The following is a 27,929-nucleotide window of genomic DNA, read 5'->3' as shown; positions in this document are numbered from 1 at the left end:
TTTACATGATAAATATGTTATAATATTTGAAATCCTTGATCCATAATTAGTGCACCAGCAGCATGAAGTTAGAAGTTTGTTAATTCTGTTAGATGTAGTAAAAGTCTGTCAAAGCAAAGCAAAGAGAACTTAGAAATGAAGCAAGGAAGCAAAGGGAGAGGTTAGCGTTCAGTCACATCTTCCATTTATTTTCAGTATCATTTTAGAAGACACTGGGAGGAGTTATTAAACAAAAAACAAACATAGGTAGCAGTTAGTGTTAATATGCACAGGTACCGTATTTTCAGAGACAAACGTTCTCTTACAATATTCGAAGAAATTGTACAGGTAACAGTCAGAGAGGAAAAAATACAACAAAGTTAAAAATTGCATGTAAGAAGCAAGCAGTTAAAGTGTTAATAGTTTTTAGTTTATATACACAACAGTCAACATGTTGACATACTGACTCATACACTGTAAACACATTGTACTGTACAAGACATAATCATTCAGTGGCTCAATGTAAATGATTGTTTGGTTAGTGTTGACATCATTCATCTAGTAGTCTGCTTCCGGTGAACTTTTGTAAAGTACTGCACTAAATAAGAAAAGGCTGGATTAAGAGATATTGTGTGTTTCAAAGTGCGTTGACTCTATCTCTGACAAGCAATAAGGGAAAGGAGAACAAGTGAGTTGATCTTTCTGTCGCTGCCACATCCTTTAAAAATCTTTCACTGCTAAAGGACTCCAAACACATGTTGGCAAATACAAGCAAGGGACTGTATGGGAATTATCAAGGTGGAAGGTCAACTTTGGTGAACACCAACCAACAATAGAAGGCTGTTTTGACAGTGCTGACCTTTGAGGGAACGTAAAGCCAGAGAGTCCAAAATGAAGGAAGCTATCAGAGCTTAATAGCTATGTAGCACTGTCCCTTTCTCTGTTGGAGTGTAAACTCCTCTACAAAAGGGCAATGAGTTGAATAAACTGTATGATCTTATTGTTCCATTAGCAAAGAAGCCAACAAGCTTGCTAAGTTACAGGTAATGCTATTAACTGACAGTTAGCAAGCTTGTTAGCTTGGAGAGCTTTTTTCCTCCTTCAGTAAAACTCTACTGATTGAAATAATGAGCAAACAAGAAAATAAAATGACAGAGGACATAGCAAGGACCTCAGAGAACTATAGTGACAAACATGTTCCCTGCTGGCTAGCATGTTAGCAGTTAGCTCTCCAGCTGCAATAGCTCACCAGCTAGCCCTGCAAGCAAAATATAAAGTTTAACCCCCCCCCATTCCCCACCAAAATAATTTGTGTACAGCCCCTTAAAAGGTATACAAAAAATCATGGCCTGCTTTGAGAAAGAAAATAGCACAAATACTTGGTGGCTCTCTGAAAAACTGTCTCTGGTCTTTGGTGTGAACTAAACCCCAACAGTCAATAGCAAAAGAAGGACAAGCTCCATCTTTGGGAAAAAAAAAATTCACCAACATTTTTCTTTAGGCTGATTTTGCCTCATAACATGTGAGCAACAATGTGGTCAGTCACAGACGAGGCTGTTCAATGCTTTGACTAACAGTCGTCTCCAGCACATTCTGGATCACTGTCATTTACTGTGAACTACGAAGGGGGTCAAATAAAAATAAACTTAGTTTTGGGCCACGGCTTAGCTGCCATGTTCATTGTCATCAAGCTTTTCGCAGAAACATTATCCAGCCAATGTAAGACAGCGGGAAAGGGGTGTTCAGTCTATTGATTTCTGTCATGAATGTCATTCCATGCACTTTTGTCATGATTTGGCAGTATATATATATATGATACGGATAGTAACATTATTCAACAATACTAAATGTCATATATTCAGATACACTGGGTACAGAAGTAAACAAAAGCAACAGGGCTTAGGAAGACCTGAGCAATAGCCACCCATGCACTATAACTGAAGAACAAATCTAATATAGGCCTAATTATATTACATAAACAAACATTTTAACATACAAATACTATACAGTAATACATGTAAGTGTGGTTTATCAAAAATGTCCACCTTCCACTGCAGTTTGTACTGCAAAATTACTCCAAGTGATTATAATATAATGAGACTGTGGAGTATTGGCTTGCTTTCTCATAATGAGAATATAATACTGGCACTGTGTGTGAGTGCTCAGCAAAATAAAATCTAACAAAATATATCCAGCTTAAAAAAATACCATCTGCATTGTTGTCAAACATAATACAAAAAATACAGATTATCTGTACTGAAATAATCATTGCACTATTGCTCTGGGATTTTTGTTATAAATAAAAAAAAGAAAATTCAAACCTATCATGAGAAAAAAAAAAGACGGTACAACGACATAGGCGCAAAAAGAAAATCCAAATCACTGTTGGTAAGAAAAAAGTGCATAATTTTGCTTTTAATTAAACATAAAAGCTTCACTTGATCAGTCTCTCAAATCGATTCAGAGAAATGACTCCATGATCATTTACTGCCAGTCACAGTTATCACAGCCTCACAGTTACCCCTCAATGACCGTTACAATTTAAAAGAAAGAGTGCTACCTCCACTGATCACATGTGCATGGACAACAGATCCTAAGGTAAGTAAAAAAAAAAAAGCACAGCCAGATCAGATTTAGTTGAGTGAATTGGCGGCACTACCCTGTACTCGTCAGTTTGGCATCATTCCCATACTCATCTGGGCTACAAATACTGTAAAGAGCTGTGAAGTGGGAGGGCTGGTTCCAGAAGTGTTTTACCCCCAATTCTGTATTTCCATCTAAATTTTTCTTTACACAGAATTACAAGACTCTTCTGAATAGTGTAACAATCTTACAGGTTCATGTTATGACCATCAGTTTGAATTATTTCTACGTTTCTGAGAAAACATGTCATTTTGATATGGTGAATGGCTCTTAAATACTACAATACCCATGAGCTTAGGCTGCTATTGCCATGGAGAAGAAGCCAGTTAGAGGTATTAACCAATTCAAAACACTTTGTCATTGCAGTTGGGGACAAAAGACGGCGCCATAGTTGCTGAATTCACCTTCAACTGGCCCAGACTTGAAACTTCCCTGCTCTGTGATTGGATGGTTCTTGCTGAAATGCACATTGGGAGTTGTAGTTAAATTATTATTATATTATTAAAGTTTTTATGTACACGGACTTTGACTCTATCATGGAACCAGATATTTTTCTCATCCAACTGTAACAGTCATGTAACACTGTCTAAGATAAAAATAAATGCGACTGTTACTTCTAGAACCAAGGGCGCCCAAAATATCTCCTCCCACTTAGCACTACAATAACAACACGATGAAATTAAACCTAGAACTGTTGGGACAAATGAGCTGTTGAAGAAGGTCTTTGGTTCAGAGCACCCTGTACCCTGTAAAACCTCCAGATAAAGGGCAAAGTTGGTCCCGGATACACTGCTGATGACTTTGTTGGTGGTCTACTGATTGCTGCTGTTCCCTGCCAGTGATTTCTCAAGTCTGCAGTGATCAGACTGATCGGACCTCACTACGCCCATCTACACTGATTTGTTTTTGTTTTTTTGGCAAAAGTTCGTCGCTCTAAATCTGACATCATTTAAAAAGGAGGTTAACACTGAGTTCATGTGTGATCCTGAGAGGGGAGCTGACTGCTGGTGGACTCTGGTTTCTGGTCTAATGTAGATAGACAGTGCTGGGGGGAGGAACACTAGAAATATTCTGGATATATCTGATGTAGAGATGAAGTTAATCTGGTGGTGAAAAGTCTGTTCTCGAGAGAACAAGTGGAGGAAACAAGTAGGAGCATCCCCAACAGGTCTCTCTCAGTCAGTCAAATGTCTCTTGGCACCCCCTGCACTGGTTTTACACTGTTTGTTTTTTGTTTTTTTAAACCTGACTGGGCTTTATTCTAGCACTCTGCTATATTGAGACAGATAAACTCCTGAATGCATTTCTTATACTGTTGCTCAGTGGGACTGCTGATTGGGTATTGACCTGGCTGTCCAAAGGGTCCCTCCGACTCCCGCATCTCCTCATTCATCCTGGCCAAACGCAGGCTGAAGAACAGAAGGAAAAACAAAGAGAGTGTTAAAAAGTCATCAAATCTGGAGAATTAAAAAAAAAAGGAAAAAAAAAAAAAAACTATGAGGGACGTATGTAAATTAACATACAGTGTGACTATATCTGCATTGGCTTGCTGTACAGCTATACTCAAAGGGTCCTGGCCATCTTCATCCCCGTCGTTCTGTGTAGCTCCTCTTTTGAGGAATAAACACACCTGCCTGGAAACACAAGGGAAACTGAGATCAATCACAGCAAACACATGAACAATCAGATTCTCAATTTCAAATGTGTGTGAGCCGTACGTCCAGCTGAGTGACAAAAAACCACTCTTACTTTTCTTCGATGAGGTTTGCTCATATGAGTGTTTGTAATATTCATCAAACTCTCTTAACTGCATAAACTTCTCAACTGCTGGTTCAGACTGTTGAATACCACCTATTTGTGACTGATGCTCCTAAAAACTGCCACATCAGGCCCCTCAGATTGTGGTTTAATTCACTAGGATGTTACCAAAGAGTAAAAAAAGAAGATGTTCACACTGCAGAATTGAGTCCTGTTGTCAGAAATCAGCAGAAAAAAAGATAACAAATTTAATCAAAGGACCCGGAACAATTCAAAAATATGAATCATGAAGTTAGATGTTAAATAAATGTCTTTCATTCTTTCATGACTAATGTAAGTGACATGATGGTCACAAGTGGACGTGATGGTCACAGAGACCTAGTCCACAGAAGGTGATGTTATCCTGTCTACAGAGGGATGCTACAAAGGATGTTTCTCCAGCGACCTGTGGACCCTGAAGCAGCTGTGAGAGAGTTTTCCTACTAAGAACTGTAATGTATGAGCCACAGTGCTGAAATATGTTATATTAAAAGTTAAAGTCAAAAACCCCAGTAAATTGGCAGCCACATTGATGATGATGAGGAGAACAGAATATTAATTTTGCATCAAGTTTCTCTATTGTAGTTGATTTGGGGGAGGTTTTATTTGGCCACTTGGGGGCAGGAGAGACAAGTCGTGAACATTGATGTATCATCATCTTTGTAAGTTGATATAGTGAACAGATGCTTATTTACACATCCAGCTGTTACAGAGCAACATTAACACACATTTAGAGTTATGTTTCAAGCCACCGGTCCGATATTGACTCTCCTTTACCTCCTCTTGGTCTTTACTAACCTCTGAGGGAAAATATCCGTCTCTTTAGCTGCTAAATGCTCCGCCATGTTCACCACCCAATTTCTAACCGACGCTGGTCCTGAGCAGGTAGTGTAGTTATATCATGAGAGCTCCGAGAGCGAACCATAACATTAACGCTGTGTGCCGGACCGATAAACAATGAGTTGACACTTGCTGTAAAGCTCCGTAAAGCAGAGAGTGATGCACTGTCCTTTGATACAATGCTCTTATAAAAATATTGATTACAGCTGCTTTAAGTCAAACAACTTATTTCACACAAACTCTCTTTAATCACTCCTATGGACAAATCTATTCGTACTAGTGGTTTTTATTGAAATGTGTGAGATGGTTACAAATGCTTCAAATGCAAGCTGGAGTAAACAGTTACTCTCTGCCTCATGACTCACCCTGTGTGTCCCAGATATGTGGCATGATGCAGCGGGCCCCTCCCTCGTGCGTCTCTTTGGTTGACGTCAGCAGCGTTCTGGAGCAGGAACTCGCAGGCGATCAGCGAACCCTGAAGTAAAGTATTTAAAATGAAAATTCACTCATTCCTAGCTGCTGACATTTATTAGACATTGTCACAGTCGTTTTCTCAGACTTGACATTATAACATGAGAAGTGCTCCTCATGTCTGACAATAATGTCGAAATTTGGTAGAATGCCCCTTTTAGTCTTTTTGATCTATCGCTAAATGAGATGCACAAATATGAAGCATCCTATTTAACTCGTATCTGGTGCCACTCACGCCAATCACTGCCTGTATGAGGGGCGTCTTCCCTTCATCCTCATCGCTGACCAAACTGACGTCGGCCCCGTGAGCGAGTGCTTCAGCCATGACAGGCAGGTTGCGGGCCTTTGAGGCCTTGTACAGCAGCGCGCCGGGATGAAGGTCCCTTATGTCCTCCGGGTCTGACGTCTCTGGCTCGGCCTCCAGCTCTGCTTCGCCACTTGAGTCCTCGGAGACCTCACACTCTGAGGATGGTGGAAAAGAGACTAATTATTTATGTAACAGCAACATTAACCTACACAATCTATCGAAAATGTATTCTTGCGGCTGCTGACAAAAAAACGTAGGTCTGTGCCTGTGTTTACAAGCAAATTCATTTCACATTTTATTCCCACAGTGTGGAAGATTCCTCTACTGGTACTCACCCTCCTCTGTGACGCTGTCCACCACTGAGCCAAACACCAGGATGTCTGTGCTGCCGTCTGTGCTGCCTCCCAACCCGCTGTCACTGCTTAGGCCTGCCGGACCAGGAGACGCCAGAACATGGACAAATTAATTACCGCTGTCTCTTTCAGGCTGATCGGTATTGTTTAAACGCTCACACAAGCTCACGCACTCTTCTACACAAGATTCAGGCATCTTATCCACATGCTGCTGTGTGGCTTTAATCTGGGTAGTAAGGCTATTAAAAGGTGCGAGTAGCGGCATGCAGCGGCCTGTGAAGGGTGAATGTACTGTGTTGCCAGACTAAATAGTGATAGTCGCTTACTTCGAGGCCCAGATCCTGTGTCAAAGTAAGAGAAGAGAGAGTCCAGCTCATCAGGACAAAACAGGGAGTCTCGTCTAAACTTAGCAGCAGCTGTGAGACAAACAGAAGTGAAAGTGACAAGTGAGGACGCCAGAAAAAAACCCAGAAACAAACATTTTTTGGACCATTACCTTGGCCTAGCTCCAGTTTGTGCCTCTCATGTATTAACATTAGATTCAAGTCACAGTGCTAAGCATCTGATTTTCATAAAAAGTACAAACAGGCAATTTTTGAAAACCGAGACTGAGCCGCTAGAAGGTTGTTTAACAACACTGAACTTTGTTCTGAAGGTACTGACACAATTCTCCAAGACTCTTCCAATTATCTGACTGAAAACAAAAATATTCCGTTCCTTGTGTAACATGTTTATCATGTCTGCGTGTTCAGTTATCACTCTGACAAGGACAATCTTTGAAGATGCCTTTGCAATCTGGCGCTAAAGGGTTTTAAAAGGGGCTATTTGTAACTTTTCTCTGTCGCTGAACGTGGCTTCGTGCCGGGAGCAGGCGGTAGTGGCTGTCCCTTGACAAGAGCTTCAGACATCGCTGTGTTTACAAGACAAGAGGTTAAAATACGCCCTCTGAGCAGCACTTCAGAGCACGTAGGAAGCTACAAGGAGTCGCTATCGGAAAGTGTTGAGACGGGCCGGGGCTAGCTGGTTAGCGTGCTAACTTCAGTAGAAGAAAATACGTGATAGAGACAAGAGTTTTCCACCGCTGGAGACAGCTCTTAGAGAGTTAAGGAACGAATTTTGATGATTAACTCACAATGTTTCTTCTAGACTGGTAATAAACATCTGTTAATGTTATGCTATGTAGCAATAGCAAAACTTACACATAGCTCCTTTAAAGTACCTTAATTGCCTTCAGTGTGTCACAGCCAGTGGTCAGTTATGATCAATGATCTTCTGTGTTTTTCAAAAACTGCTGACTACATATTTTTAGTAAACTCAGCTGTACTGATAATACATGAGTAGCACAAACAGAGGCTAAAATTAACATCTTAAACTAAAACAAATGAACTACTTCAGTAGACAGCTCTATTCTGAAGTGATACAAACAGATAGAGATCAGTTAAACTACCTGAGGAGAGGGTAGAAGGGGAGGTGCTTCCGGGCTCTTGTCGGTATCTTCGCCGTGTTTTGGATACTGTGGTTGCACTGTTGTGTCTCCGACACTTCTTTACACTCCACCGCCGGTCGGGCTTCCTCTCTCCGTTGATGAGTATCTCTGTGGAGCCCAGCTTCTTCAGGAATTTCTTTTCAACATACTTCGCCTTAATCCAAGCCTCTTTCTCCTGCCTGCAAGGGACCAAACCACATATGACAAATATTAGTGCCAAAAAAAAATAATAAAAGAGATCATTTTCATATAGTTTAGCTGTATTTTAGCTGTAATTCCTACCTTGAACTGGAGGGTAATGGTTTCTTCAGACCTTGTTCTTGGTATGAGCCTTCATAGATGTGGTTGATGACACTATTTCCAAGCTCACACATCAACTACAAGGAAAGACAAGAGACATGACATTAATGGCGTCCACACTTCGGCTGACTACTTGCTGAGAGTTTAATGAGAACGTTGATACCCACTTTCATATGCGTTCACAGAATATAAAGCTAGGAGACAATTAGCTTAGCTTAGCATAAACTTCTCAGCTAACTCTCATCGAGAAAGTGAATCGGAATATTTCTGAAAATGTCAAACTATTCCTTTAATGTATTAACAACAATAATGACTCAACAATAATAATAACTGCATCATTCTTGGTCCTATTCATCAGGACACTGTTGAGACAAACTACCTTTAATAATTCTGGTTCCCATGAGTCCAGTGTGAGTGAGCGAACCTTCGAACAGTGAACCCCAAGACTCCTGCAACAAAAACATATTTTGGGTTTAAAAAAATGGTGTTTATGTTCTATGGTCAAACAATTTGAAGGCAAAAGTAGAAGATTTTGACTTTGTTATGACTATGAGGCAGCAGATGGTTTCCAGCACAAGAATACAAAAGTAGAATATATTGTTCTAAGAAAATAGGAATTTTTCTACAAATGAATCATACACTATGGCCATGGATGGATTAGTGATCTGACAGGTCAGCGAGGCTCCGGGGCCTAGTCAATATTTCTTGTTTGACAGCCACAGAGCTCAATTAAAAGACAACACAACCACAATGACATGCAAAGTGATCCCAAGAAAAAATGACAAGAAAGAGACAAAAAATAACCACAAAGAGACATAAAACATGAAGAAACACAAAAAAGAGACACAAAATGAATATAAAGAGAATCAAAATGAACGCACAAAAAAAACACGAAACGACAAAAGAACCAAAACACCTACAAAAAGACATAACAATTACAAAGAGACATAAAATGACTACAACGAGAGCCAAAAAGATTACAAACATGCAAAATGACCACAAAACAAAAAACACAAAACGACCACAAACAGACACAATACAACTACAAAGAGATGTGAAATTATCCATAAAAAGAGACAAAATGACTGTAAAGAGACACAAAACAACCACAAAGAGAGATAAAATGACTAAGAAGAGCTACAAATTACCCCCAAAAGAGACACAAAATGACAACAAAGATGCAAAATAACAAAGAAACACAAAACGACTACAAAGCAACATAAAACTATCACCTCAAAAAGATACAAAATGATCATAAAGAGACACAAAAGGGCATGTCATTTGTAGTAGTTTTGTGTCACTTTCATTCTGGGTGTCTTGCTTCTATATAGAAGGGGTGGGGGGAGCCTTTTACTTGTCTGTGCCCAGGGGCCAATTTTCTTATAATCCATCCATGACTGTGGTGTTGTATGGTGACCTGGTTTGAATGGCTGCAAGAAACTAAAATCACAAGAGTGTTATCCTGGGGGAAATGAGAGAAGCCGCTCCCAATGTCATGCAAATCGCCAAGTTCCACCAATGACGCTGTCTGGCATCCTGGCAACAATGGCACAGTAGAGAAAAAAAAGCTGATAGTATTTCTCCCTTTCGTTTGCCCTGCATTGTGACAAGAGGTCATGTCTGTTCTCACTGCGAGAAGAAGAGGCCAAAGAGACAACATGAATATTCAACAGGTGGGTACACACACACACACACACACACACACACACACACACACACACACACACACACACACACAAACACACACACACACAAACACATATATACAGGAATGGGGTTCATGATTACATAAGCACTGATAATTGCAATTAAAAATAACACACAACTCCTGAGGGGAATTTTTCCCACTGGGAGCTTGAAAATGAACCTCAGTGACACAACAATGTGATGTAACCGAACAAGAGCGTGGCGCACCGATCTGAGAGTGTGTTTATCTGCAGCAGGAATCTTCATTCAACAGCATTACATCAGATTCACCAGGAGCTGACAGTGAATTGAACTATTCAAGGACTTCTTCGCTGTGTGTGTCTCAGCTCTGTCTATTCATCTTCTCACTTCCCTCCCCTCAATGAAAGCTCTCAATCAAAGCCAGGCTGATCCAACGCGCAACATACTGCCCTTTAATCCCTTCAGCGGTGTGCGCGAGAACGTGCTCGGTGGCCTTGGCAGCATAAGGTAAGGCGCAGACAGTTGGCACCACTTCCTTTCTTCAGAGCCAGGAACCACACGGCACATGGCAGCGGAGGAGGAAGTTTCCAGATCCTTCTCTTTGAAGGAAAATTGCATTTTTCTCATTGTTACTTCACTTGGATGTTTGACCGTCACTGTGCTCTATGAAGATAGGTTCACCATCCAACCCACCCAGGGTCATAAACATCTCAAAGCACTTCAAGCAATCCAAGAAAGTGCATCTCAGAAAATATAAATACTAAAGCAATACATCAAAATATCAACAATACACTGTTTTAAACTGGAAGGGGAACTTGAAATGTTGTGCAAAAGCATCTTTAAAATGCATATATAGCCTGAAAAAGGTCACACAGGAAAATCTCCACACATGCATGCACATGCATTGCATTCATACTGGTGATTGTCGACACTATAAAGAGATAACATTAAGCTATATGTTTTGTAAATCTGAAGCATAAAGCTACAAAACGTCTTTATTCTTAGGATGAGGAGCCACTCCTCGATGTGGAGATCTGTAAGGTGCCACAACTTTTAACTAAATTTAAAACTTCCAGTGCATATACACTGAAGATTGACTTATTTTAATAGTTTATGGATTTTTAATGAGGGACAAGGAGAAAGCCAAGTATTTTTATATGTCCTGCAACATGTCTGGAGGGAATCTTTAAAAGTCCCGCTCCACTTAAAAATATGTTTCGCTTCCTGTTGCTTCACTTGGATGTTGTAGCTTCACTGTGCAGAGTGATGCATGTGCAGAGTTTGACACAGGAAGGCTGTTTTCAAGTTCTTCTATTGAAAGTGGAAAAATTTCTCTGTGGTCACCTACAATCTGAGCTGAAGGCGTGCACCTGCAAGCATGATATGTAACATCATCACTACTTCGGAGTCTAATCCTGGTCCAACAGGCAACTTACACTGATGTGATGTAGAAAGTTGAAGTCTCGAGTGCATAAACATCGATAATTGACTTACAGTGATGTAGGAGACATCCAGTAGTAAAAATGTTATTACATATTCGCATGTTTTTTTTCGGGGCTCTACCTGTGGATGCCGGAGCACTCGATACACAGCAGGATGCCCAGGTTGATGGAGGCCCAGCGGGGGTCGGCCTGGCTGCAGTCACAGCACTGCTCGTTCCCCGGCAGACACTGGATCCGCTGCAGGATGGTCTCCCCCCGGGCGCTGCGGTCCCGTGGCTCACTGGCTGAATCAATACTGCTGGTGGACGGGGAGGCAGTTCTGTCCAGATGCTAAATATAAACACATTGGATTGTAAAATACCATACCATGCTCTCCCTGTGTCTGCTTTGTTGTACCAGAATAGCTGGGGTTCATCATGTTAGGATATGTTTGTGTATAGTGTCCAGTAAGTGCTCAATGTAGTCAGATTTAGTCGATTTACATCAAATTAAACTATCTTGTTAATCAATTCTTTAAATTTGTTAATTTGTCATTTATTTTGTCATTTAGTAAACAATAAAAATAGAAAAGTCCAGCTTCTCAAATGTGAGCATTTGCTGCATCTCTTTGTGTCCTATGATAATGGTGTGAGAAATGGACATTTAAATTTAAATTAATTAATCAAGAAAATAATCAGCAGATTAATTGATAATGGAAATAACTGTTAGCTGCAGCCCTTGGTCAGTTACACACACAATGCAACAGAACGGTACAGTAGTGGAATGAGTATTCAGATCACTTACTTCACTAAAAGTAGCAAAGCCACTGCTTTATATACTTGAATCTATCACAATGCAGCATATTTTATAACCTGATCATTATGTTTTGGGTGTAAATTGTTCATCTGCAGTATCTAGTAACTATATTTGTCAAATAAATGTAGCAAGAAGTACAATACTTCCCTCTGAAATCTACTGAAATAGAAGTTAAGTAGCATAAATTGTAAAAACTTAAGTAAAGTAGATTGCACTTATTCGGTACTTGAGTAAATCTACTTAGTGCACCTCTGCAACAATACAATAAAACATCATAAACAAGCTATAAAATGTATCTGTGGTGGTGTAAGACCAAGAATTGTGACTTACCTCTATATAGTAGGTATCTGGGCTCTCTCTGTAGGCTGAAGCGATGCTCGCTTGAACTGCCTGAATCCAGGCTTGTCTTAGCTTCTCTGATTCAGCCTGAAGCATACAGCTCCTGCAAAACAAACAGTCTTGGTATTACCAAATCATAATGTCCCTCCTGACAGATCTACACACTGTAATACAGTGTAACATGCTTAACAAACAATACAGGTGTCCTATGTTAGCCTTAGATCTCCTTCAACAATAGAAATTAGTCAAGAATCATATTTGTGTATCTCAACATTTAAAACTTTACTAAAAGTAGAAATAACTCATTTTTAAGTAATAATAACAATTTTGCAGTTAATGTTAATGTGATGTGTAAGTTAATGTGATCAGTAAATGTTTTGGGTTCTGTGCTGAAATGAGATCTACGAGGTGCAGCAGATTTAGATCCATGTAGATTTAAATCTTACATGGATCCATGTTATCATGCAACACCAAGTAAAGCTGAGGCTGACGGGAATGTCATGAGTGAGTTTGCATGTATTTGGGTATAATGGCTCTTTAATGGACAGTTATCCAATGCACCAAATTTCACAGCAATCCAATCAATATTTAAGTCGAGATATTTTGCTCAAAACGATGAAATTTTCACTGGATAAGTGAAAGCTTTGACATGATGTTGGAGCTAGAAAGGATCACCAAAGCCATTTGGATTTATCCTCTGGGAAACATTAACATCTGCACCACATTTCATGACAATCCATCCAATAGTTGTTGCGATACTTCAGTTTGGACCGAAGCAAATGATGTTATTACGGCAGAGAGGGTGAGCCTTACTTGGAGGGGGATACGACCTCAAAGCAGAACCGCCTCTCGATGTCCTCACATGGTTTAACGGAGCACAGCCGGAGGTCTTCCACCACCACCGTCAGAGAATCCTGCAAACACACAATCAACTTCTCATTTTTCCACTTAGCAACAGCACAAATGCAACACAAACAGAAAACAGCTGTTCCTCCCTGATAAGACTTTTTTCTTTTTTTTTTTTTTTTCCTGGCAGTTGGAAGCCTACGAGTATCTGACCATTAGATATTTACACACACTGATTTCAAGCAGAGAATTGAAAATGACCTGAAAACCACACGGGGCTCTGCTCTCCGTCGAGCCTCAGATTGAGCGCTCACTTATCAGCAGAGATCTCTTGACTCGCAAACAACTGAATCGGTGAGCAAGTGAGTGATGATGGATTTCAGTGAAGATCACTGAAACCCCCCCATTACACTTAACCTCTTAGAGCCCAGGTAGCTGGAGGATATATGGACTTGCCTTGAGCTTCTTCTGATAGACCAGCTGACTGTTCTGTATGGAGAACCACCGTCTAGAGAGAGAAGGGGGGGGGGGATAAATAAAAACATATTTTAGATGGATATCCTTTTCGATGCTTGAGGGTCAGCCTGCAAAGGTTGAACCACTGTGGACACCAGTGATCGAGAACAGGTAAAAGCATCACTGAGTGAAGTGGCTTTTGCTCCGGGCGGCACAATATCCTGAACATGTGAAAGAGACAGGCTGACAGTGTACTATACATTTTTATACATAGTATATTACATTATTTTATATTTCTTATACCATGGATATTATATACTAAGTCATGGTATTCTCTTCCACTTATATTACATATACGCTATACTTCATAGCATTGTATTATAACTGCATAGAAACTATGGGTCTCTGCTTGGACAAAATCAAGACAGTCACACCCGTCCTTACTCCCTAATGTTGCCATGGTGTCAGTGAGTTAGCTGTGGGCTACAAGTGGCCCAATTTGTTTTTAAAGCTACATTTGTTTACATTTTGGCACCATTAAAAGTATACCCAATTGGCTATTAGCAGTTCCTGTTTGCAGTGTGTCCACGGATGCATGCACAACTGCCACTAGAATACTGTGATACTGCAGAAAACTTAGAAAATGTGAAGATTCGCAGGCAAGTTCTGGTGTTCCAAGGGGAATCCATTTTTCTGTGATTCCTGAGCAGATTTATGGACGTTATCAACGTTAATAACATCCAGTATTATTCACATATCATAGCTACAAGAACTGCATTACTGGATTTCTTTTTGCAACAGTTGCACAATTCACTTACATTGTTTTTTTCTTAATGTCATATCTCCCTAATTTCTTTAATTTATTACTTTGTTCTTTACTTTGTTTACATTTAAAAATATATTTCACCAAAATAGCTCTTTGTCTATTTTCTAACTCGTACTACTGTAACGTGAATTTTCCCTGGAGATCAATAAAGTCTTATCTTGTTTTTTTTCTGCGTATAAATACTGTGCATCGTGTGAAAATGAGTACAGTTGCTAATTCTTTGTAACCTCATCCAACGTCTATGGTAATGCTAATGCCACGTACGGTGCAGTTTTACCATCAGTTTACTATGTATACAGATGTTACAGTAAAGAGAGATTTTTGCCATGTTAGTTACCTGTTCCAGGTCTTAAAGGCATTGCTGGCCCTCTTGAACAGGTATCCCTCCATCACCACACCATTAGGAGCATCCACGTTGAACTCCACCTTAGAGTCGTCATACGAAAAGTCCTGAAAGAGCGGAGAGAGAGAGAGAGACGCGGCACCCGAAAATTAACTCCGACTGTCACAGAAAAAGTGAACACACCAGCTGACCGTTGGCGGGATGTTGTTCTAACCTTTTAATGGTCAAACAGGAAACAAAACACTTCTCCCCTCTCTGTAGTGAAGAGGTTTGCATGTGCGCTGTTCCTGGAATACCAGTGCTATTCGATGTGCATTGTACTGTACATACAGTCCCTAAACCGACCAAATCATCAGACATTGTGCGATGATGCAGAAGCGGTCACGTGTGAGTCCTTGTATGCATGTGGAGTGGAGCTGTGGAGTTGCATGCCATCTTCCTGTGTGGCACACAGGGGCATTTCATAACTCAACAGATGTGAGTATGACGCACATTATTACATAAACAGAGTGATTCATATGAAATTACCCTCTAACCTCTTCATGACTTACAGCATGACACCCAACACTTTCATACTAGCCAGCAGAAAGTAGTACACAGGTATTAAGGGCTTAGGCCAGAGTAAATTAAAGGCTTCAGGAAGCAGGAAAATCATCATTTAAACATCAGTGTTTTGATGTTTCATTTGAGGGAAGACAAATATGACACAGTGTGTCCTCAGACTTCGAGTACACAACATCCTACAAGTAATGTAATATGCAGCGGGGACAGAATATTAACTTATCCAAAATTGAATTTCAACTTTGCGTGCATGCGTCTCCGAGAAGAGACCAAACACAGCCCTCCCCAGAATACATGAAAGCGTCTGCTGGAGCGACCCATATAAGAAACAACCTTCACTGACTCTGTTTCATAAGAGGGTCTGTGAACCCGCAGCAGCCCTGAGCACACCATCATCTACTCACTGCGTGTCTGAATAATAGAACGACTTACTGCTCTCCATATATCACCATTTTTAACTTGTATGCATATGAAACCAGGGTCGAAATCCCGCACACAGACGGCACTGCGTTTACTGGAGGAGACATGTTTCTGTCGCAGACAACTGTCAGGCATCAATTTTACAACGGGAAACAACACATCATCACATGAAGCCACAGGTTGTAACCAAATCTGAACTAAATCTCAAAGACTTGAGACAATTACTAGCTTACAAAAACCAGTCAAACAACACATGTCAGAAACCGAAAGGAGAAAAAACACATTTGTGATTTTTATCTACAAAAGAAGTGGCTCAAAAAAGGAGTAGGGGAGGCAATAACCTGTCCACATTTTATAACTAAACTAGGAATAGCTTTAAACCTTTGGAAGAAAAAACAAATCACACAGCCATTAATGAAGAAAAGGACAATATAATCAATTACATAATAGTTTTACATGACGCAGAATATTAAGTATATTGCCATAAGTGTGCAGGGTATCAGCCTTTTCTCCACATGCTTGCATTTTCCATCAGTGTGCATTAGATAATGCTTATTTCTGCAGTTAAACACACATAGCAGATACATCACTGAGTGTTATGGCTGGGATTTGTTTTTTAAAATTCTGATTGTAATGAGAGTGCGCTGAGAAAAAGTAATGACAGGGATTAAGAGAGAGCCAGAGATAAAGGGAGTGAGTGAGAGACCTACTCTTGCTTTGCAAAGCTAGAAATCTCTAAAGTCAAGACAAAGAAATCTGAGAGGATCATTTAATGTTACAATAATTACATGTATAATAACTACAGTACGAGCAGCAACAAACAAGCCAATGTAATGCAAATCAACCCACCAAACTGTGGTCCCACCGGCAAAAGATCTTCATTTTCAGACGTTTACTGTGTTCCAACAACATTGAAAAGCAAAAAATAAATAAAAAAAAGGCAAATAAAAAGCAATAAAAAGGCTCCTAAAAACCAGAACTCTCAGAGCAGAAACATGTCTTCACTCTCTGAGGGCTGCAGCTCTCACGGCGCAGTGTGTCGCTGCAGCACGGTGCGTAATTCCAACACTGACATGTGTGCCCTGCGCTACAGCCACCTGCCTGCCACCCTGTGAGCCTCAGGATTAGGACTAATTACCATACAGCTGCCAATATATCCGCGGCAGGGTGCTGTGTGGAAGAATAGCGGACTACACTACACAGCACTGTAGCCGCTCTTGACCCAGAGACGATCACACTGCTTTGACGCTCAAGTTGTGTGGGTCTGCTTCAGTTTTTACAACTCCCTGAACACACCTCCCTTTGCTGAAGAAGGTGGGAGTTTCAGTCCCGTGTTGACCCAGAGGGAATCTGTCTGGCAGGCAGCCAAGATCACTAAACAAACACAACTTTAGGTCACAGTGACCATCTACACTCCACAACAGCTCTCACAACCAAAATCCCCTGCAGTGCAACTTTCTTAAATCTGTGAGGAATCAAGCCGGCTTCAGCTTACCTTCAGCTGTCTGAAGCCTTTGATTTCTGAATACAGCACATGACAAACACTGAACAAGATGTGCACTGGGTGGTACTCTGCAATCTCTCGAGCCCACAACAAAGATCATCTATTTTTAATGACGCAACGTCACACAGACAGAAACCGAACGTCGGTGAATTATTGAACGAGCGGGGAAACAGAGAAATGTTACAAGCACTACAAGTAAGTTGTGGTGGAGCAGCAGCGCAGACAAACAGGAAACAGACCGGGACACCGCATGATGCAGACAACATGTCCTGATGCTTCATCCACCTGCTGCTGCTGCTGCTGCTCTACGTAGGGCGATGATGCAGAGCTACAACGTCAAATGGTGAGCCCAGTTGGTAGCACTGATTACTCAATCTGCTGTGATGTGCTTGTTTATTGTCTCTAAGGTCCTCCCGTGTCTCATTATTACTACAGTCTGAGAGCTCTAAGACTGGCTCTGTGCCGTACATCTGCTGGGCCATCTTAAGCTCATCCTCAACACACCTGCTCGACTTCACTGCAAAGTTACCCAAGGCTACAACATCTCTCAAATCTTTTTAAATTTTTTTTTTTATAAATACTATCCAGCCATGAAAAACACTCCACAATCTTCTGTTGTGTGAATGTGAAGGAAATCGCCACAACAACAAAACAAAGAGCCCAAACTGTGGTGATCAGACGGGGCTCAAGTTAATGCTTTTAATTAAAAAATGAGATTAAAATGAGAGTCCTCTGGAGCAAATGTTAACACAGATCAGTGGCTAATCGAATGCCTGACAGCACTATTGTGAGAAGCCCTCCCTCTGGAGACAGTTCTCTCCATGTTCAGCTGGGGGAAAAAAAGAAAAAAAGCTTTCTCTGAATCCTTAGGAACTTCACTGACCCCTCTAATGAGCTCTGGTAGAACACAAAAGGGATGTTGAGAGGTTCAAAAAGCCAGCGCCCGAGACAAGAAAAAAAAAAACATGTGACATTTCAGTCTTTGGCGTCTGATGAACTCATCTAATAAAAAGGCCCTGGGCTGAAACGTCATGTGTTAATGAATAAATGGAGCTATCTTTGTCTACACAGAAAGTGTTGTAACGCCTCTGTCCCTCCTTTAAACAGAGAGGACTAACTTGTGGGGTAGCTTTTATTTTGAAAATCTTTCAAAAATTTGAACTTTGTTTTAACAAAGCGGCTACAAAAAATAAAGTAATGTGTAAATACTCATTTGACAAATATTCTTTTTCTGACTTTGGAGCTGCAGTCACTTCACAAAAAGAGGCAGAAAGCTGCTGCTGGAGTTTCCACTAAGACCAGCAAAGTGGATCATATCAGTCCAGTTTCAGATCTTTACACTGGTTTTCTATTTTTCAAAGAAATGATTTTAAAATACTGTTGTTGGTTTGTAAAGCACTGAATGGTTTCAGGCCAGAATACATTTCTGATCTGCTGCTCTATTATGAACCGTCCCGACCCCTCAGATCGTCCGGGGACCGTTTCTTTTTCCCCAGAGTCAAAACTAAACACAGAGAAGATGTCCCATATCTGGAACAAACTCCCAGAAAACTCTCAGTTCTTTTAAATCAGTGCTTCAGACTTTTTCTGTTTGTCACTGCCTTTAATTTGTCCCATTTTGGATGATTTATTCCTGTCTCCCACTGCACTGTTATTCTCAAGATTATTATACATGTTTTATTCTATTGTAGCATGTTTTTTTATCTTCTATTCGACTCTTTTGAATCTTATTCAAATTTCTTTTTATAGTGCTTGTGTTTCTTAATATCTTCATGTATTTTACGTCTTGTTATATAAAGTTACTATACAAATAAATTTGCCTAATTGCTTAATTGTTTATGCTTTATATATTATATAACAGTAGCCTGCGTCTATTTAGGTTTCTAGAGTTTGTATAAGCTATTTCCATACAATCTTTATTTATTGCTTAATGGAACATCAGCAGATTAATTGCTCATGTAAAAAATCTTTAGTTTTAGCCCTAAATTTTATTAAAAGTTTTTTTTTATTTTTTTAAAATTTATTCTTACATTTAGAAGCGATTACAACGATTAGATATGGATTGAAACAAAATTGAATCCGAAATTACTTTAGTCAAAAATAATAGAGAATAGAATAGAGAATAGAGAATTAGTGGTTTTGGACTTTAGGTCAAACAAAACACGGCATTGGAAGAGTCACCTTGTGCTGTACGTTGTTGTGATGGACATTTGTCACAGTTTTTTTTTTATGTTTTACGCACTAAGCAATTAATTGATGAATCTAGAAAATAACTGGCAGATTAATCGATATTGACAATGATCATTAGCTGCAGCCCTACTTACATATGTCTACATATTTCTTTTTGCAGGTGCCATCTATGTCTCCTGGATATTTACATCTGTGATGTTGTGGTTTCATGCTTTGTTGCCTGATGTAGAAGCTTGTTGATGATCATAAAAAGCAAAATATTTAATCATTATTTCATTACAACATCTATCTGGAGCATGAGGCAGTAAAAATAAATCCAGCCACGCACAGCGGCTTGGAGCATGTAGCGCTGAACCAGTGATGTAAACATAGGGATATAGAATAGCAGGCAGTAGCCGACTGCCTTCGACAGGACTTCTCCATTAAATCTGTGGTTAAAAATGAATGGCGCTGGCATTTAGATGCTTTTGCTGTTCTGTGTGCCCCAGCCAGCAATAGTGACAGTCCACAGGTGGAGCACTTTAACTCCCTTTCTGCTCCCCTGGTTTTTTTTTTTTTTTTTTTTGCTTGTACTGAGTGTACGGGCTGCTCCTTTGTCCTGGGCAAGTTTACACAAGGCTTATTGCACATGCTTGATGTGACAAGGAAGAAAAGAGACAAGGAAAAAAAAAAAAAGGGAAGGAGAAAAGAATAACAACATATAGGCCGGTCATACTGTTCTAAAAGCAGCAGAGTCAAAGAAGGGGAATATAAAACAAGATGCAGTGATATTCTACAGTTTTTGGCGTGAAAACATCTAATATCTCATTTAATATTTTCAGATTCGGAGTGTTTCCACATCACTTATGATGCATTTAGAGTAAAATAACATGAAAAAGCAAAAACAGAAGCTGACTGACCTATTTTTGTGTCAATCTTGGCCAACAATTACACTCTTATCCATTTTAGGACACTGCACTTTCGTGGTGATGTAACAGACAGTTTCTATACAGGCCGCTCTAACTAAGTTCAGTGTTTCTAATTGTTCTGTATAAATGATTCAGGACGCACGTCAGCTTGCCCTCAAGGCTTCTGGAGTGCGACTACAGCTGAGGAAAACTTCAAAGGGGTTTGCTAATGTTCTGCACTAACACTGTGGGCTACGCTGCACCCTCCCACTGCACTAAACCATAGATGTGTTTCAAGTAAAAACGAAAATTCAGATGGGAAAAATAAAAATAGAGGAGTACTCACCTGCATGAGGGTCTGAGAGGAGATGGTGGCATTGGGAACATGCGGACAAGAAGAAAGGAGAATACAGCATTAGAACCACCAAAAGCAGACTGGGTTAAATGGGGATAATACAGTAATCTTTTAGGTTGAATGCACCTCTCCTTATCCTCTTTACCGGTCCCCCCAGTAATGAAGCTGCCCATCACACTTCAGCAACAAAACACCTTACCAACCGACTATAACACCACAATATTTTCATGCATATTTCAATGTGGCTTCTTCACCTTTGTGACCTTGTATATTTACTACTACTACAGATCCCTTGGTGATGGATGGTGTATGAAGCTTAGTGTCTAACAGCTCTGGCAAAAACAGATCAATAACTGGCCCCACATGTGACCCAGCCCTTCCCCGTGGCTCTATCCACAGCACAGACCGCGGCGCCCGGAGGAAGAGCGCTGACCGGAGCTGTCTGACAGATGGTCACTGATCCTGGGGTACGGAGGAGCCAGACACTGGCCCACTGAAAATAAAGGGTTTTTTTTTTTTTTGAATTATTAAAGAAGGAGATGGCAGACAAGGAGTGCACCCAACATTTATGGATTTGATTATTTGGAACATCAAAGTGTGATCGCAGAGCCTGTTTAAATGTGTAAAAATAGGAGTAAAAAATTCTAGTGTAATATGGTGTGGATCGATAAAGTAATAAGGGCGTTATCATTACCAATTAAATTAAGTGTGATTAAGAGTCGTCAGCTATGATAGTGAGACTGTACCTCTACAGCAATGGTTTGAGCTAAAGGCTAACATCAGCTTGCTGACATACTCACAATGACAATGCTAGCATGTTAATTTTAAGATAGCACTGCTACTGTTAGCGAGGTAATCTTACAAATATCTTGACAACTGTTAAATAGATTGCAGTGAAATTTTGTGCAGAGATTCATGGTCCCCACAGGAAGAACACTACTGACTTTGGTAATCCCCTGACTTTTCCTCTAGCACCACCAAGAGGTTGACGTTTGTGGTTCAGAGTGAAATATTTTGACAACTATTCACTGGATTTCCATGAAATTTACGAAAGATATTCAAGGTCCCCAGAGGATACATTTTAATGATTTCTAATGGTGATCCTATGCATTTTTATTTAGCGCCAACATGATTTTGTTTGTCAAATACTTTTATTCATAGCCAAACAACGACAAAGCTAAAGACATTCCCTTCAGCCTCAGCACTGGCATTGAGGTGTGTCTTCTTCACCATCTGAAATTTCTCAAACCAGAGAATTTGACAGGATCCTTAAATGTGGTTTTTAACATCTGAGTAATTGCGTGTTTTATTTTAATAGATATAATGTCACATTTTCAAGAGAGGTTAGTTTACTGCAAGTCTGTTTTTGTCATGATTGTAGTTTTCATTCATCTTGAAGGGAACCCAATTCCACAGCAATCCAACAAATATTTGAGATGTGTCTCTAAAAACCACACGTGAACTGACTCATCAGAGTTAGTAGGATTCCTCCTCCAGGGAACATGAATGTCTGTACAAAATTTCATATCAATCAATCCAGTAGTTGTTGAGATATTTGACAAATCCTCAACAAACCATAAGATCAGCACTTTAATGGACTAAGAACACAGTGAGCTCCCGCTTACAGTAGTCAATGTGCTGACAGTTGCCATCTACAGCAGACAACAGTGGGATTAATATCTCCTTAAAAACACTTAAATCCACCTGGTTTAATGCTTAAATCAATGCCTGGACTTTGTTAGAGAGATTAATCAAACACTTCCCAGCTGCCCAGGTCTAATCCCTCCCCAGTCACAACAGATGCACTGGGCCAAGTGGCAGACTGGATCTCGGAGGTGTGATGTGAGCACATTCACACCCTGTTAGCTTCTTGCTACAGCTCAGTGTCAACCTGTCAACCTCTCACACAAAAGGAAACTTCTTCAGGGACGAACGCATGTGTACGATTTCGTGCAAGGAAATATCAGAGATAAACGTCAAAGAGTTTAGTTCTTGAATCCAGGCTTTACAAGTTGTGTGAAGTGCTGAAGAAAAACAGTCCAATCTAAGCCTGCACACTGATATAAAAAAAAAAAAAGTAGAAGAGGGTCCTCACATGTAAAAGTTGTACTGATGATGGTCCTATGAATGAAACATTCATTTTTTTGTCACTTTTTGCACATGTACTAAATTCTTTTTGCAGCGCAAGAGCCCCTTGTATTTCTTTGTGGTCAGTAAGTGGCTGTTTTCTGGTATGAGAAAGAAATACTGAAGCCATGTCAGGTTTCTGCAGGGTTGTCCAATTAAAAGGTAAGGCTTTCTAAGAAAACCAAATAATACCTGTTTCATAATCAAACAAAATATGAAGGTTTGATGGAAAACCTGCAGAATCATTTATTATCATATCACATTTAGAATAGAGTATCCCCCTGCAGTATATAACAGTAACACCTAAACATTTAATTAATTAAATTAACATTACTTGGACCCAGATAAATGGCAGAAAATTAATAGATGGATTAACCAATAAAAATGACTGATTTGATCAATGTAAAACCTCTTTACACCTTCTACGGCAATTTTTTGAGGATTGAATTAAATGTTTTACGACTTCTCATCATCTGCAGACACCCTGCGTATATTTGGTAAAATAGGAACTCACCCTCTGCTGAATGGTGGCATGTTTATGCTCCATTTCCCTCTTCTCCATGGCTGAATCAATCACCAGCTGATCCAGCTGATTAAAAAAAAAACACAAAAAAAACATAAAGTAAAAAACAAAACAAAAACAGGTTCAGTTTCGCATCAGAGACATTCAGCCAAAGGTGCACCAAGTCAAACTCTTCATTTAGCAGTGAAATAATCCTAAACACATAAAGCATTACAGTGGGTAAAGGTGATGTCAGAGCTGCAGTGATGCAGAGTAGCTGACTGTAACACTTTCCACTTGCAAACACAGGCTAAGCCTCCAATGACAGTGTTAGGTCAGTGTTTGGTAATGAGGCATTGATTCAGTTCTCCTGCAGCAGTCAACCTGCTGTGGCAAACAAGTTGGCCCACGATAACATGTGCTCCAAACAGCTCTAATGGAGCCTTTTTTTAGTAAGTCACAAATGAAGTGCATGCAGAGAGGAGGCTTTTTTTTATGAATAAAGTAGACCCAAAACCCAACCATGAAGCTATTGTATCGCAATGTTTCAATCATCAAGTGGAAATTTAATGGACAAATTATGCAATTGACATTTGTCGATAGTTCAAATGAGGATCAAACAAATTCTAATTCAGACAATGAGGCTGGGTGGATAATGCAACCCAGCTTTGGGGGGGGGGGCGCAGAAGATGCTCCTCTCACCTCAGCAGCCAGTTTCTTCATGTACGGGTCGATCTCATCCAGCAGGTTGTAGCCCTGCTGGAACAGCGAGTACTGGGCGTGCATGAATGACAGCATCTGGGTGGGACAGGAGCAGTGGTTTTTCAAACATTATGAAGTTTTATGACACAGTCGGATGACTCTGTATTTATATTATAAAAGATGCAGATGTTAGTTAAGGGAGCAATGCACGTGTCTGAGTCGACTTACTGCATCTAGGATCTCAAATTTCTTCTTCGCCTGGAGGACATTGATCTGCAGGAAAAAAAAAAAAAAAAAAAAGAAGTATTTCTAAATGAGCATTAGATAGTCTGGATCCAGTGGCTATTGAGAAAACTCCCTCTAGTGGACAATATCCTGCTTTGTCTAATTGTGACATTGTTAACCCTTATTTCATTGTGTGGGGAAGAAGCGGAAGGTGGAAAAAAAAAAAACCTGCCTGCCTGACGTGGATGGGTGACCTCTCTCTGTGTGACTGCAACACTAAATGCAGACTTGTTTCTTTCATACTTAATGCGACAACAATGACCCCTGCTGTTAAAGCCATTTGCATTGTATTTCCTATCTGATGCAAACCTAAATGACATTTTGTGCTACATTTAAGAGGTCGCTTATACAAACAGCGCATCTCCCCACAGCTTTGACCTTTCCCGCCTTGAGACACTTTCAGTTAAGACTCAAAAGGGTCAGATGTCTGAGAGCAGTGAGAGACGGGTGCCAGCAGACAAAAATCAAGAAGGGAAAGAGGGCACGGCCATCGTGGCGATCACACTGAATCAGTCTCTTTGTTCCCGGCGGCAGTCTCGGGTAGGAGGCTTACAACTTGTAGGGCAAAATAAACCCATGCTGCATATGAACAGAGCGGAGAATGTGTCACATAGATCAGAAGGACGGATACAGACGTCGCTGCAGGCTGAAGGGCCTCGTCGTGGTCATTCCTCGATTGTACAGACGAGATTAGTCCGGCTAGCAGGAATGTAAACGAATACAAGTACAGTACCAGATTGTTCCCTCTAACTTGACTGCAACTATTTGCCACAAAAGGTCACACCACTTCTTCTTGAGAGTTATAGCTGATGATGAGTGCAACACGTATCATAAACTCTCTGCTGCAATCAGTGTTTAGAATCTGGACCATCACTCGTTACAGTGGTAGCAAGACGATCCAGGATAAAAATCCATTCAGAAATCATATAAAGCTGACAACCTTTAAGATAGGCCATTGATTCTGTAAAAAATCTGAGTTCAGTGTTTTAAAAAAAATGGGGTGTAATGGAGATACTGTTTCTGAATGACCTCAGACCTACTTTGACATTTCATGTTAGTATTGTTTTTGCAATTCCAACTTGAACAATTTTTCTAAAGGTTTTATTATTTGGCTATTTTGGGGAAGTTGGATAAAATATGTAGCCTGTGAGCAGCTAACCTAATACATGTACTGTATGTATAAAGAGCGTAAAGTGCAGTTAAAAACATAAATATAAAATAAAGCCATCTCCACAGTTTCTAATAACCATTGCACTACAGGAAGGAGGAGGAAACATCAGGCCATAGATCTGAGTCATTTCTCTGACCTGTAGAACGTAATCCAAGGCGAGGTGTCGGAAGCACTTGCGGGTGATGCTGAGCGTGCTGGTGGCTTCCTCGACCTCGTGAGGCTTGTTCCTCGGCGCCTGGGCGTTCTTCACCTGCGCTATTTCCATATCCTCACGCACCCTGTCAAAGTGCTTCTTGGTCTCCTTGAACTTCCGAACATCCCTGACGGACACAGAGGAGCAAAAATTGAAGTACAGCCACTGAATCAAAAGCTTCATTCAGGAGACAGGGGAATTACAGAGTTTGAATATTTACAGGAGTCAAACCGTGAAGTCAATGTTTCTGTTAGAAATAATCTGCTTTAGCTACATATTTCATGATATGTCTGTGAAAAAAATACCTAGGCTGCAAAAGGTTGCACTCTGTTTAATATTTAAAAACACCAAAAAGGTTTTCAGGGGTTAAAAGGTCTACCTCTGCTCTTGTGGAGGTTGTGAACTTTGCCTTTTTCTACCTTTGCTGAATTTTTTAATACACGTAAAAGTTCTGCAGGGACGCCTGACTCAAGCATCGTGAATTGTAGGTTTACTCACTCTTTCACAAAGTTGTGCAACTGCTGCTTCACAGACCTCTGAGCTTGATCAAACAGTATCTGAAACAGACGGAAAGAAGAAATTAGTATTTTTGAAACACATTCAGACTTTGTACACCTGGAGTTGAAAGCCATGGGCAAAAACCTTTATATGTTGCTGGTTACCAGCTCAAGGCTATTTATCAATATATCAATCATTTAGAGCTAGAACAATTAGTCAATTGACAGAAAATTAATCATTAACCTTTTTTTTTTTTTTTAACTGTGATGAGCATTTTTCACCATTTTCTGATCTTTTACAGACAAAACTATTAACAGATCGATCAAGACAATAAGTAATAGCTGCAGCCTTACTCAAATAAAATGATGATCTTTACAATTTCTGTTTACACAGAATTGTGATTGTAAAACTATTAAACTAATGATCAATTATACACCAATTTGTGTCATTATATAATCAACACACTACTGAGTTAACTTAACGCAGTTCCCACAAGAAGAAAACCACTAGCTCCCCAATCATATCTAAGACAATGGTGTTTCTATATTGATATCAGTTTTTATTATTTAGACTAATAATGGTTGCACAGTAATAATCCACTAATAATCCACTCAAATTACTATTGGTTACCAGTTGGTAATAATTCAATATCTGTACTGAATATAATTTTGTATTACTAAAACTAAATTTATGACAGTTGTTAAAACTTGAGCTTGTTGTTTAACACTAACTCAGAATAACCATATTTCAGTTTGAGTGAATTACCCAGCAGTAATATAAAGTATAACACTAAGAGCCATTGGTACTGTGTTAAGTTTGATGAAAATTAGCTTTAAGTCAACTCTGGTACAAGATGCTTCAAACTTAAGTATTGTATAGGTTTAAAATTACTGATACATTAATATGTACATCACTTTAATGTTGCAACTGGTAAAGGGGGAGCTGGTTTACAATTCTTTGTTTTAATTAATAATTAATTAATTAATAATTCTTTCTTATCTTACCTTATATTAGCCTATAACAATACATCATAATTCATATATTAATAATTTTTTTTTGTTGTTTTTAAAAAAAAGTATAAAGGAGGAGAAACAGAAATTGTACCGTTCTATAGTAAATGGTCTCACTACCACTGCAAAAAATGTAATGAATAAGAACTGAATGTATGATGTCTGCACAACCTTATGAAAAGGCAACAAGGTGCTGTCAAACCACCTGCCTGTATTTTAACCAACAGAGGGCGACAAAGCACAACTTTTTTTTTTTTTTGCATGGTGCATTCAAATGATGCAAATCAGCCCCTTAATGCCTGTTGGGATGAATGGAAGAAGAATGTCACTCAGACTCGAACACAGCCGCTCTAACACAATAACACACTGCCTTTAGTTAGGTGTTTTACATTCAAGATCCCTCCTCTCTTTCACCCTCTGAGCACATCGTCTGTGATTGCTCCTGCCATCCCGCTGCTGCTGCTGCTGCTAAATAGGTCACTCGGGCAGAGAGGGAGAGAGGAAGTGAGTGGGAGGGAGGAGTTTTTGGTTCAATGTGACACTGCAGAGTCGGCATCCAATGCAGGGTACAAACCCTCTCAGACAAATTGTCGTTGCCCATGTCCTGTCACCACAGCTGAGCAGCTACATTGG

The 27,929-nt window shown here is 39.9% G+C and overlaps 1 protein-coding gene across 5 annotated transcripts in view; it reads right to left on the bottom strand.

The window, feature by feature from the left end:
- The window catches only part of LOC111234931 (arf-GAP with coiled-coil, ANK repeat and PH domain-containing protein 3-like), a 76,207-nt gene that overhangs the window by 2,591 nt on the left and 45,687 nt on the right, over positions 1 to 27,929 (bottom strand). For 2 of the 5 annotated variants that reach the window (XM_022763157.1, XM_022763158.1), the window contains exons 5-24: positions 26,287 to 26,345; positions 25,732 to 25,915; positions 24,368 to 24,412; positions 24,140 to 24,235; positions 23,450 to 23,524; positions 20,800 to 20,811; positions 14,886 to 14,998; positions 13,723 to 13,774; positions 13,234 to 13,334; positions 12,412 to 12,523; positions 11,408 to 11,616; positions 8,556 to 8,625; positions 8,159 to 8,253; positions 7,838 to 8,055; positions 6,717 to 6,806; positions 6,373 to 6,474; positions 5,966 to 6,192; positions 5,625 to 5,734; positions 4,146 to 4,256; positions 3,970 to 4,031 (exon numbers count right to left, since the gene is read on the bottom strand). In XM_022763157.1, the coding sequence (XP_022618878.1) occupies positions 3,970 to 4,031; positions 4,146 to 4,256; positions 5,625 to 5,734; positions 5,966 to 6,192; positions 6,373 to 6,474; positions 6,717 to 6,806; positions 7,838 to 8,055; positions 8,159 to 8,253; positions 8,556 to 8,625; positions 11,408 to 11,616; positions 12,412 to 12,523; positions 13,234 to 13,334; positions 13,723 to 13,774; positions 14,886 to 14,998; positions 20,800 to 20,811; positions 23,450 to 23,524; positions 24,140 to 24,235; positions 24,368 to 24,412; positions 25,732 to 25,915; positions 26,287 to 26,345 (2,143 nt within the window). Of the gene's footprint in view, positions 1 to 167; positions 4,032 to 4,145; positions 4,257 to 5,624; positions 5,735 to 5,965; positions 6,193 to 6,372; positions 6,475 to 6,716; positions 6,807 to 7,837; positions 8,056 to 8,158; positions 8,254 to 8,555; positions 8,626 to 11,407; positions 11,617 to 12,411; positions 12,524 to 13,233; positions 13,335 to 13,722; positions 13,775 to 14,885; positions 14,999 to 20,799; positions 20,812 to 23,449; positions 23,525 to 24,139; positions 24,236 to 24,367; positions 24,413 to 25,731; positions 25,916 to 26,286; positions 26,346 to 27,929 lie in introns of those variants that run through there. The other 3 variants (XM_022763159.1, XM_022763160.1, XM_022763161.1) reach the window with 2 other exon arrangements.

Source organism: Seriola dumerili, unplaced genomic scaffold (genome assembly GCF_002260705.1).
Source record: "Seriola dumerili isolate Sdu_G_001 unplaced genomic scaffold, Sdu_1.0 BDQW01000468.1, whole genome shotgun sequence".
NCBI classification, from domain to species: domain Eukaryota; kingdom Metazoa; phylum Chordata; class Actinopteri; order Carangiformes; family Carangidae; genus Seriola; species Seriola dumerili.
The sequence above is the reverse complement of the archived record's forward strand: the minus strand, read 5'-3'. Positions and strand labels throughout refer to the sequence as shown.